Below are 13,533 nucleotides of genomic sequence, written 5' to 3' on the forward strand. Positions count from 1 at the left end.
ATAGTGATGATGGATTTTACCAAGTGCAATCACTAAATTAAGAGATGTATCAATTACAAAGCAGTACTTCTTAAATTCAAAATGCATGACTAAACAAAATGCTATTAAAAATATTTACCATTACCCAAAATTTAACTAGTATTATTCTATCACTTAGTAACAAAATTTTATCTATGATAGTACCATAATTGTGCAAAACATTTAGCATCACCCTGTAACATCTATATTTGTATCATTTCAGCACTTGATTTGTATATCAGGGGAAGTACATGCTGCAATATAAAACCTATCCCTTTCATTATTCTTTTTCCACCCTTTCTTTCACAACACACTCTTCGTTAATCTGCATATGCCAAATTTGATAAGATTTTAACTCTTCTTTCAATGATGCAGCAAGCTGCATTTATTAGAAATTTAACCAGCTGATTGATGTTGAATTTAGGCATGAAATTCTTGCTGTCTTGAAATCAATGACAAATTCATACAGATTTCAACAGGCTTCAATAAGATCTCTAAATCTGCTTACAGCTCAGCAATCTTCAACATGATTTTCAAGACCATGAATTTGCAGGTTTTACTACTGCTACTATGATAAAAAAAACAAAAGGGAAAGAAAGAAAGAAAGGGGAAAAAAAGCATCAAGGTTCAATTTTTCTTGTGCCAGTGTGTAACTACAGTGTTATTCAGTGGACTGCTTCCTATGTTTTATGTGCCATTTAAAACTACACATCACATATTTGTTAAAAAGAAGATAAAGAAGATACAGGAATCTTCTTCTTTTTATGTTTATTGGGCCATGAAAAGTTAAGGTTTTGAAACTGATGGTGCCAATGAGAACACAGACTATTTAACATTATTTTATTTAGTATACAGTATTTTTATTGTTATACAAAAGACATATGGGATCGAAAAAAGAATCCTGTAGGTCTTGCCAAAGCTTACTTTGTAATAACTTTGTTTAATGCTGTATATATAACTTATTATATTGTAAAATATGAACATAAAATATGCTAATAAAAGAAAGAGGTCAAACACAGTTGTATTAGCCATTTCTTTGATTAAATAGCATATATTGCCTTATAAATCTGTAAATAAATAGGTTAGCCAAGGGCTGGTAGGCACATTCCTGTGGTGTGGGAGTATTCTGGTAATATATATGGAGCAATCTGTGCATTCCTGTAGGATACTGTTTCTCTGCATCACTTAGGAAACTTGAAGCAGAAACCATTTTGTTAAGGTATTTCACCTTGAAGGTAATGTGAAAATGCCAAGCTCCTTGCAATTCTGCAGAGAATCTGTAAGTTTTTATCTGTGCACTGAGAACTTTGCAGACTGTGAGACTGGTGAGTAATGTCACGGTAACAGTACTCTCATTAGTATGTCTTCATTCTGCATTTCTAAATTAGCAGTACTTCACAACACTACCAGAAATCTTAACTGGAAGCTTTCACTTCATGACAGGATAATTGTGTTCATGAAGTCTTAGGCTGCACAGGTGGGACCACCAGAAGAACTGCTAGCTTCTGTAAAAACACCCAGAGCACCAAGTTGGATTGCCCTCAGACAAAAATACTCACTATCTTGTAAGACTTTCCTCACCTAATCCCAGCTTCTGAGCCTGACCAATATTGTCCCAGTTTTCTCCTTAGAGAAACTTGCTGGACTTAGCAGACTTTCTTGGATTTCAGGTTGCGATCAGGTAGTGTTCAGTATCTGATGGTCCTGGACTGATGAGATAAATAAAAAGAAGAGAGGCAAGCTGGGATGAAAAGGGTAGGTGCCAGCTTTGCAGTATAAAGCAACAAGAGTGGAATTGTGGCCTTTGTATTCTATAATTTGGGATAATTAATAATATCCACATTATTCGTTAACAAAGAATAATGTGCATAAATTCCCAGCATTATGGGTTGGAGGATGAGCTGAAAAGGCACTCCAGTTCCATTTCTCCCTGTCAAACTCTAAGCTTTAGGCAGTTCAGCAGTCCTGCTTTGTTTTAAGGAAGGTGTAATTATGAGAAAAATTCTTACTGTTGCAGTAAAGTTGTTGTTAAAAATAATGACCCAGAGGTACAACAGGATACTCCTGTATGCAGGAGTCACTCTTCTGCAAGCATGCTCTATACTTGTCTTGATAATGAAAAGCCCACGCCCTCATTATGTATGGGATAGGCTTCCCAGTGCACATTTCACTAAATATATTAATATAAACAGGATCAGAATGGACTGTCTCAGGCTATATCTAGTTCTAGATGCATAATATTGCATATATATTCTATCCCTGCATCCAAATAAGCTCTTTTGATTATTTATTGTGATATGATTTATAATGCACAGCATGTGTTACCTCAGGCATTAATTTATCACTATCAACTACTCTTCAAGGACAGAAAAATGTTGATTCCTTTTTCCCACTGTTCTGTGAAACTAGACTGTCTGAATACTTAGGGAAGAATGGTAAGAAGCCTTTGTATGCACGGCTGCAGAAGACATTAGTGATTAGCTGTTACACAGGGCACACAGAGGCATCTCATTTGTCCATCTGCTTTAATAAAAAAAGAGATTTTATATATATATATATAATTGTGGCTGCTGTAAAAACAAGCTTATATTAGGATTCAAGTTAATATAGCAAGACAATTCAGGAATTATTTTCCAATTTAATCTACTACAAAGAAGTAAACAAAATATCAGGAGGAGGTGATGCTGAAAACTGATTAATAAAAAGACAACTGAATCAGGAAGGAAGCAGAGTCCAGCATCTGCTTCTGAAATTCTGAAATTTAGCCTTGGTATACAAGACTGCTGTGGAAAAAAATCCCCCTCACATTTCCTCACACCTCAGTGGGAAAGAGGACAAATCAAGCAGCCATCCAACTGCTACTTTGTGGCTTTGAAAGATCATGAATTGAGAAATTATGTTTAATTGCATTTCTTATATAAATAACTCTTGAATCCACACTAGAATATTGCTTCTTCTGAAGCAAAAAACCAGTCTGGCAACACTAGTTATCTTCAACCTTCTTCAGAAGCCTACTACTTTTCCAAAAAGCTGATGTGTGGGTGGGATATTATACTCCTGTTTGAAACTCTAACGTATATTTTTTTCCCCCTGAGGCTGGATAGATTATTTTTACTTATTTTTCTCCATAATTAACTGTATTAAGGATGCCATTTTATGGACCTGAGGATGATCTTAAAGTAAACTTATTAGTAGGAATGGTTTTTGTGCTGAACTTTCAACTACTGTTTGTACTATCCTGGGCACTGAATTTGCAGCCCTAGCTTGAGTACACTTATCAGAGCAATTACTTACCATTAAGCTGGTGATCAGAGAGATGTGTTATATTCCAAAAAATAATCCTTGGGTCCAGTCCAAATATGCTTGAGTAATGGGCACAAAGAGAACTGGTTGCTGGGGAAAGAATATATATAGCTTCTCAGATCTCTTTTCCTCAGTTAATTTTCTCATTGTGACTTGAGAGATCAGAATGTCTTGTTATGTCATGTAATTTCAACTCTGGGACATTCAAAAAAAAACCACCTACAAGCAAGTAAGCAGAAAGTGATTTTGTTCAAAGTTCTCTCTTCTAGCAGTAATAAGGTAGTCACAGATACACTTGCTTTCAAACTTCGGTAAAAAACGAGAAGTCTAATAAACAAGGATATTCCTAACCATAGTCAGAAGATGGCATTCAAGGGTTTCACCAGCCCAACAGACAAGATGGTAGCAGTTGTATTTGACACAACACACTCCAAAGAGTCAGTATAACACATAAAGGTGCCTTTGCCCATCACTGTACTTCAGAGGTGTGTAAAAGGCAGGATCTCAATGCTCCACAGCACTAATTTTACAATAATTTCTGTGAGTTTTAAAAGCATGTGAGCATTACATCATTCAGAGGAACACAAGGGGTCACAGCTCTGCCACTGTAGTCCCTTTAACCATCTGGAAAGTGGAAGATTACCAAATTGTTTCAAAGATCAAAATTTCCAACTTTCTGTACTACATTTAAATACATTATCCTGAAGATAAATGCTTTTTATCAGATCATCAATCTCCAAAGCCATGTAAGTTTTAGATGAAAAATTCAGCATATAATTAAAGGATCCAGTGTAACAGCTCTAAATTATGAGCTCTACTTACAGCTCCTTTTAAATCTGGTCTGGTAAGTTAAATCATATATTTTAGACATTGATGCTGATCATGAATAGAAGTTCTTCTAAATATGTTGCCTTCAGCATACCTTCACCTTCCACGTAAATTTATCTGCTACAAGAAATCTTTCCCAATTACATATATCAAATTCATCTATATAACATTTGAAAGAGATGCAAGCGTCATGCTCAGGAGGATGGGAAGAAAACTGTGAAATTCCACTTTCAGACCTTTTATCAGCTGGTAAAAGTCACAAAAGTCTCTTCAAGAGAGAGCACAACTGTACAGGTTGGGTAATGTTAGCCTACTCCATTTAGCTGTGCCAAGCTTCTGCAAATACAACTGTCTTCTGCCCAGGGAACAATCTTTCTTACAGATTTGCTAAACCTAGGCTTTGTAGATGAGGTCTGAAAGACTGATCAATAGGAAACCTTTGATAAACAGCAAGGGTGATTACAATTCTACAGTAAATAGGCTTGTAAGAAAAAAAAAGGAAATTATTTTTCTTCATATTTGGTAGTCTTTTCCGGTACAAAAACTGTCTCAACATGAAGAGATGCAATATTCTTGTTGACTTTCTTCTCAACAAGAGGATTCTTACATTTGTTCAAAAAAAACAGCAGGACAAAATTGTGTCCTGTGTGTTCTTTATCTTTCCTTAAAGTAGTAGGTTGTGACTACAAGCAATTTTCTTTGTTTCATGCCATTGATGGTAGTTGATCACTTCTGGAGATCTGCACACAAGCTAGACAAAGCAGATTGTAGCCAGTTTGAAGCTCTGTGTTTTGACTGATCAGCTCACAGAAAGAGAGTCCCTGCCTTTCTTTTAAGGGCAAGTGGTCATATGTCTGTCACTTCCCCTCAAATTCTCTCCCCAAAAAATGGTTGAAAAATTATATTCTCTGGATGGATAATAATTCACCTCTTGACAGAGGTGTTTGGCATATCTAAAATAGCATATTCCTCTGCAGGAAACCAGAAAACTGAGATCACACACACCATGCTTCCTTAGGGAATAAGGAGTTGCAGAAAATAGCTAAAGGTACAGTTAACTTTTTCAAATGTCTCTTCTTGCAGAGAGATTTCTGGAAGAAAGGTAAAGTAGAAGAAATTTTGATACTCATAGTATCTAAATGCCAGAAAAGCAGAAAAACACCCAGAAAATTCCAGATTCCATCTGCAAGGGAAAGACAATACAAAGAGATACCCAAAGTGTGGCCAACGTGACAGAAATCTATCATTTCCAAAAGCCAAAACAAATGCACAAATGACAGGAAGGAATGCAACTGGCTTCCTCTATCCCCCTGGCCCACAGAGACTGCCAAGGTCACTCAGGGGAATGGTAACAGGATGGGGATGCTTGAGCAAGGCCATGAAAAGGGCTGGTGTGGACAACTGGGTTGGGCTGGCTCAAAGGGCAGATGTTCAAGGCAGGGACACCTCTCACTAGACCAGATGTCTCAATGCCCCGTCTAACCTGGCCTTGAAAAATTTGTGTAAGATCAAAATGATTAGTCTAATCATTAGGTCACCAATATAGTGCATTAATATTTAACAGATTGGAAAACCCTTTTATTTTACATCTTAACAGAAACCTAACATTTAGCTCAAAAAACTTGAAATTAGCTGTGATTCAACTTTCCAGAGTGTAAACAACACTGTATATAAGCTACAAGGGACCAATATTAAAAGCTACACCACACTCTATGTGTCTCTTTTAAATGCATTACCTTTGCCATTATTAGATGACCACATTGTGTTACATTGGGATCTCAAGGAAGATTAGTAGATTAACAAACTACAGCAATGAAGGCTGAAAACTAAGCGCAGTCAACATTCTTGTGGATATAAGAAAGCAAACAATTTTCTACAGTTTGGATATTGATTTTGTTGTATTTTTAAATGGTAGTAGATGGAGAAGCACATGAGGACTGGATACTCTTCCTAAATAATAGGATTTTGTCTCCAGCCAAAGGTATATGCAGGCTTTTGCACTGCTGGTAAATTTGACAAAAACTCAAAACTACTGATGAAGAAATACTTATTTCAAAATGTAACTGATTGTCAGAAAATGTTTTTAGCTGTGATTACTGTTATAAAAAATTACCTAGAATTGGTTTCCTGCCCAGAGAGTGCACAGTGCTTGCTCTCTCTTGTAGATATACTTGCTGCCAAATCTGGTGTAGACTCTTTTCATAGAAAAGCTTGTAAGAAATGTTAAGTCAAATTGCTAGAAAAATGTTTGCAGTTAAAATTCAATTTTCAAGACCAGTTCAAAGACTTCTGGTAAACACCCCCCCCCCCCAAAAAAGCAAACAAATAAACAAGAAACAAAATAAACAAAACCACAAATGAACAAACAAAAAAGCAAAGAAACCCACAAACAAGCAACCAAAAAACGCCAAACCAAAAAGAAACAAAAAAGGCAAAAAATGAGAAATAAAAACTCTCTGAAGTTTTATACTGATTAAGTGTTAGTCAAAGACTGAAATACAGCAGATCTTTAAGCTTTAACTGCATTGTCAATTTTACTAATATAGATTTTCAGTAATCACAGTTCAAATCAGTGATGGAAGACTAATTTCAATTTTTAGAAGTATCCTTTTTCCAATTTCTAAGAACTCCTAAACACTGAACCGTGGCAGACAAAAAATATATTCATACTCAGAAAAAAAATGTGGGTACTGTGAAGACTGTACTGCAAATTAATAAAAAATACAGCACAAGCAATAAAATACAATAATTTTATGTTACAGATTACTATTGCAGGGTATTGTAAGAAATGCCTTTATTTACATTTGCAAAGATATTACCATCCAAAGTTGCACTATACAAAACAGGATAAAATACTAAATGTTACTTAACTACAGAAAAAGATCAAACAAATTATTAAGAAATTCTGAAATCAAACCAACAAAATTTCTCATTCAATACATCTAGTTATGTTAAATTAAAATCCGGTTTTAATCATTAAAACTGCAGGATTATCAAAAAATAATCTGCTAAGATATCTATCTGCTACTTATCAACCATAAAATAAATTAAAGAATTTATAAAACTCTCTGAAGAGTCAAAAGATTCATACCTGTAAGGAAAGATTGGTACTTCTGATCTGCTTACATTGCATGAGTCATTCACAACAGCAACATTATTTCACTTCCTTAGAAAATATTGAAGAAAGCTGTCTAGCATATTGCAAAGTTTTTCATTTTCCTTTTTATAAATGAGTGAAATATAAGTGAAAGTTGACACGATACACAGTGAATGGCAGAGTACTGAGGTGCTGTGTAATATATTTATACAAATCAGTAAAAAAAACCCAAAAACAACAACAACTCAAAATTTCAACTAACATAGGCATTTGGTATAAATTATACAGAACAATAACTAGATTGAAAGCTAGTGCTAGTGACTTGTGCTTAGACTGGGGCAAGACAGGTACTCCTCAGCAATTCCAAGTTCAGCAGAATTGAATTGAGGTTTATACAGAGGAAGGTGTGATTTGGATCTATAGTTCTACGCAGTTCTTGGAACATTTGATGAAGACCAAACAATGCAAACATCTTCTTATTGCTTCTGCAAAAGATTTTGGATAAAATAATTGTAATTGTCAATTGAAATTTAAGAGGTTTCATATAAACACTAAAGCTGCTACAGAAAAAATATTTTAAATTAAGTAAAATGTGCATTATTTTGGGTATCTCATATAATTCTTCTATGTATGTTTCTAAGCATAAGGTTAACAATGCATAGTGAGAAAAATTTGGCAAAAATTAACAAAAATAATAATTTTGGAGTAAGTGATATGTACACATAGCATAATGAAAGCTGGAGGAAAGGCTGTAACAGGGCTTTTCACTTAGGCAAAATAAGGTTTCAGAGATGTTTCAAAAAATTTTTAAAAAATAGGATTTATGAGCCAATTTTACTTTGACTAGTAAATGCCAGTTATAATTTATATTAGATTATTTCATAGGAAAACTTTTTTTTCTAGAGTTCAATTTTATTCCTTATAAAAAATTAAAACTTCAGTTTTGTCAACAGCTTTAAGTCCAATATAAAAAATTACTCAGTTGAGATACCCCTTATATAAATGAAACAACCCCACTGAGCAAGAGTGAAGCATAGCAGCACATTACGATTGATATGATGACCTTTGTTACAATAAACCAATAATCTGTAAGCAATGGGAACACAGTTTAAAAAGATGAACATTCCCAAAAGGGCTGAAGTGGCTCAAAATCTTAAATTTAGTTTTTGAAGGAAATGAAAACTGATGAAGCTTGAATGCAAGTCAAATATAAAACTAAATTTCTAAAGGAGCTTACTACTCAGATACTACTAAGTATCTGAGTAAAACTGAAAGTATAGGATTCTCTTCTAAGAATTCTAAGCATTTTTGTCACCTGCAGACAAAAGGACTAATTCCTTTTTAGGTCTACATTGTGAGGCTTTTTTCTAGTTTGTACTCTGCAAATTGAACTAGATTTATACACTAACTGAGAGGCTTGTCTTAAACCTCCATGACAGAAACAGTTTAACTGCTAACATTAAAAGTCCAGCATTTTATATGGTGGAGGGAATAGAGAGAGAAACAGAGATGAGTTTTTGGAAAAGAAAAAATATAAAGGTTATCTAATAGAAGCTAACACAATAATAGTAAAAAAGGATTACTTTATTCTGGAGAGTTTTTGCAGTATAACACAGAGCTTTTCCAAAACTCCAATATCTAGCTTAGAACTTCGAAGCAATACAGAGCAAGTCTGGAAGAAGGATTCATTACTGCAGGCTTCCAGGAAAGGCTGTAAGGAACCTGGAAAGGAAAACAATTTAAAAACTATATCACAGAATGCAATGAAAAGTATAACTGCTATTGATACCTTTAGAAGGCCTTAAATGCTTCATTTTGTGCAATAATTAGAACAACCAAATATTTCTGTTGAATATGTGATGCAAAACTCAGGCTAAACTAGAAATGGAAAAAATGCAGGTTCCTAAGAGTTATGACTCTATTGATCCTTGGTTTAAAACAGTGTCTATTCTATGAGAACAAAGGAAAACAGGAAACAGAACCATTTTAAACACAAATAAAAATTCATACATTGAAAATATTTATGCAATGCTCAGTTATCATGGTTCTTTCTTTAAACCACGGGAGGGGAACATTAAGCTGAGCAAAAAGACTCAGAAACAAATATTTCAAAACTGCTGCAGATCACATGGACAGGGATAGTAAATGTAAAGAGATTGTGTGAGACCTGAGAGTCTTTCATTATCAGCATACTGTCCCTGTACTCAGTTTCAAGAGAGGAAACAAAATAATTAAGAGGTGAAAGTAAGATCTGTACAACAATTAAATATAAAAGGCCCACCCTTAAAATAGCAGATGAGTTTTTATGTCACACTGAAAACATGTCCTTCTATCCTTATTCAAAATAAGATTAAATCTGTTCCCTGGTTATCTAATTCTTGGTTCTGATATCAGAGATTTATTTATAGCAAAAACATAAAGAAAAGAAGTAACAATTCGTTTTTCCTTAACAGACTTTCATATACCACAGGGCATTTGCATTACCAGAATACACATGCTAGGAAAATACTTTAATTGCATAATGTTAAAGTATTTAATGTGTTCCACTTAATAAAAAACTGCAATATGCAAATTACAGCAAAAACCAACAAACAAGACATTAAGAAAAAGTCATATCCTGAATACTGTAATTTATAAATAGGACATCAAGATGTTTTTATCAGTACAAAGAGGGCTGGATGTATGTTTTGGTCAAAATTTTCCCTTTCCTTGTTCTAAGGACATACAATTTATTAAATATAACAAGTAGCCTTGGAGTAAATTCAAGGTTTTCATTTATTTCAGAAGGTTTACTGACTAAAAAAATCTGAAGAAATGCTACAGAAAACTGCTTGAAATAGGGCTTAAAAAAGAAATCAACTTGGCATTTAAAGTCAGCCCCAGATCCTAGATAACTGATTTTCTGAGCTGGACATTTATTCTGAATATTTAGTAAGGACCCAGTTATCCCAACAAATGATCAAGTGCCATGTCCCTGATATACAGGGAGCTCATAAGGCTTGTGAACCTTTGCTGGTTTATGCCCTCAGATGAAGAGACTGAGAAACAGCAAATGCCTTTATCACAGAAACCATGGCTACAAGTAATCTTTCCTCTCTTTTCAGCAGAGGTGTTTTGGGAAATTGATTTAAAATGCTGGATTCAAGAGGCAGGATCCACAACATACGTATGTTGGAATGTGTGGATGGAAATCACACAGACGCAGGATAGTAACAGAGTTTGGTAGCAAGAGGCCAACCTTGCAGTAACAAAAAGCAACAACAACTGACGTTCTATAAAGTTTGGAAAAGGCAGGCAGATGTTTTGTTGCTTGCATAGCTGAAGTATCCTCTGTTCTTTACCCAAAGCAATGCAAAACAACAATTATTCAAAGATATATGCATTATGAAGGAAATAAATTACTATAAAATAATCAGCTTTTCTGCTTTCATCACTTCCGTGTTTCTTGCATTCTTTCTACCATGTTCAGTACACCTATGGTTTTATGCACGTTGTCCTCTCAATTTTAGTACTACTTCCAGTTACAATTTAACTGTCTCTAACTTGTAACAGTAATAAATATAAAACCAGAATAAAAGTAGAAAAGAAAGCAGTAATCAGTGAAAAAAAGATTAGCAAAGATACAATGTCTCATTTTATTTTAGCTTATGGTCTTTCAAGGCAAACCACTTTTAATATTTTTTTCAGTATTTCTGTACTTTGTCTGCAGAAGGTGTTATTTTTCAGAAATTGTCATATAAAAAAAAACTCGGCTATCTGTCAATCACAGCAAACAGAAAATCCTTAGATCAGTTACATGTGCTACATTTAGTGACACGTGACTGACATACACTCAAGACTCAGTGCTCTTTATTGACCCACTGCTCTCTGTGACAGTACTCTGAGGTTATACCTACAGCACAATTCTAAACCTGGAAAAATAATTGACCAAAATTTCACTTCTGTTATGATGCTGTAATGCCCTAGTGAGTCTAAGTTGTTAAAATCCATGAGAAGTGGTGACAAAGCTATGAACAGAAACAGCAAATAAGCAAAGCTCAATGAACGCCATCTACCATCTTAAGAGTGCTTCCTGACCAAATATTTCTACCACTGAAAAGTGTTCAAAGTAAAATTTCTGTACAATAGCAGGAAGAGAGAACCTTCTCTAAAGCAATAAAAATCTAGGACTACAAATTACATAGTCTGTAACTTTTTTGTAATTCTACAGGGTTACAAATTCATAGAAATTCTGAAATTTGCTAGTTCCCACAAATGACTGTCCATTGCGAAGAAACAGAAATGGTCAGTCCTATCAACCTGCACTGCACCACTGATGAAACGTGTTTTAACAACAAAAACTTGAAACATTATCTCATACTTACCAAAGATGCTTATCAGAAAAGGAAGAAATGAACAAGTAAATGCGTGAGAACATGGACAATCAAGAAGCAAACTGAGAAGAAAGGCTTTCTATTGCCTGTTAAGACAACAAATGGCTTTAAAAAACTCATTTAGCATGACTTCTGACTGACCTCTGATTCATGAGAGATCTGAAGGTAACAAAGACTGCTGAAACGGGGCAATCCTACAATTTATTCCTATAAATATCCTTAAATAGCCATAAAATTATTTTAATTTATTTTCTGAAGGGTAAACAAATACCATATTTAGCTGACCTGAGTATTTCTTTGCTGCCCTGCTCTTACTGGCTCCTTAAACATATAACATTAAAAAAACAATATACGCACACACGCTGTAAGAATGTTCTGACTTTGAAGTTTACAAATTAATGTAAAAGACAACATTACCTTTAAGACAGAGCATTTTTCCTATAAAACAGAATAGCTAAAGTGATAATAATGTCTAAAAGTTTGCAAAGTTAATAATGAGAAACCCAACTGAAAAAAGCACACATTTAAATGGTATTTCCGTAAACTTTATATATTCAATTCAGACAAGTTTTTTAAGATTATATTCTAAGTAATCAGAAAATGAAGAAAACAAATATATAATTTAAATGTATCTCTAGCTGATTAACTACAAGAACACAAAATTCACATATTTAAATATTCTGGTGGCTTAGATTCTGCATAGATTTTGCTTTAATTTAACTAATTTAGAAAAAAATAATTGGAATTTATCCTGACAGGACTTGGTCATAATTTAAAATAATCTGCAAAAGCCTCCAGTGGTATCCTTAAAAAATTGGAGCATGCTGTAGCTGTATTACCTTAGCTTGATTGGTAGACTGCAACAAACAATAAGCAATTTATCATTGTTGACAGAATTCATCTGAAATTTACCCTCAAAGTAATCAGTTACACACAGTATAAAATCTCACCAGCTGGAGTTACCCAGAAAATTCTGTTTAATACCTAAAGCTATGTCACTTCAGAGAATAAAATGACAACTCAAGGTTCATGTTTTAACAAATTATTACAGTTTTGGCTAATTTTCTAATTGAGAGAAGATCTGCTGGGAGAAAGGAGAGCACATATCAGAAATTCAAGTGAATGGTGCAGCAGTGCTAGTGTGGAAAAGTTACTGAGCGCAAAAGTTAACTGTGCACCACAGCAGAAACACCTCAAAGGAAACAGCAATATCACTTGCTCATAGCCAACTGCCTCTAAGAGTCGCTTACAAGATTTGAACCATTTGCTGAATTACCATTTTCTCCCGTAATCAAGTAGCCAGGACTGTTCAGTGGGCAAAGCACAGTGTAGGTGCCTGCATGGGTGATGCTGAGTTCACAGAGCCCAAGTGGCAATTTCAGCTGGTCACCCACTATGCGTTGACCTCAGTATGATCTGAAGTGCTGTTCAGTTTCCTAGGGTGTGCAAAACATTCAAACAGATACGGGACAGGATTCATAGGAAACCAATAGCATTCTCATAGGGCAACTGGAGATTACATCCAGAAAAAAATTGGGACACCCCTGTATTTTAAGGTGCTTTTTGACTGTCTAGATCTCGATGAGGGTGATGACAGGGTTGAGTGTTTGGGGCTACAAATCAGGGGAAAGGCCAAGGCAGACATCCTGATGGAGTCTGTTATAGGCCACCCAACCAGGATGCAAAGGCAGATGAACTAAATCAGTCCACAAAAATCAGTGAGATGACTCATAATTCCTTATTGTTCTCATAGGGGACTTCAAATTACCTGATGCCTGCTGGAAATACAACACAGTAGAGAGGAAACAGTCCAGGAGGCTCCTGGACTGTGTGGAAGAGAACTACCTGACACAGATGGTGAGGGAACCAACTAGGGAAGTCTCCCCACTTGCACTGGTTCTGCTGTTTGTGAAC

General features: G+C 34.9%; 1 protein-coding gene across 1 annotated transcript in view; it reads right to left on the minus strand.

The window, feature by feature from the left end:
- Nucleotides 1-7,574: 7,574 nt before the first annotated feature.
- The window catches only part of CCDC138 (coiled-coil domain containing 138), a 28,418-nt gene continuing 22,459 nt past the window's right edge, over nt 7,575-13,533 (minus strand). The window contains exons 10-11 of the mRNA XM_058851796.1: nt 8,830-8,968; nt 7,575-7,731 (exon numbers count right to left, since the gene is read on the minus strand). Of these exons, the coding sequence (XP_058707779.1) occupies nt 7,575-7,731; nt 8,830-8,968 (296 nt within the window). The remainder of the gene's footprint in view (nt 7,732-8,829; nt 8,969-13,533) is intronic.

This window comes from Poecile atricapillus, chromosome 1, assembly GCF_030490865.1.
Source record: "Poecile atricapillus isolate bPoeAtr1 chromosome 1, bPoeAtr1.hap1, whole genome shotgun sequence".
NCBI classification, from domain to species: domain Eukaryota; kingdom Metazoa; phylum Chordata; class Aves; order Passeriformes; family Paridae; genus Poecile; species Poecile atricapillus.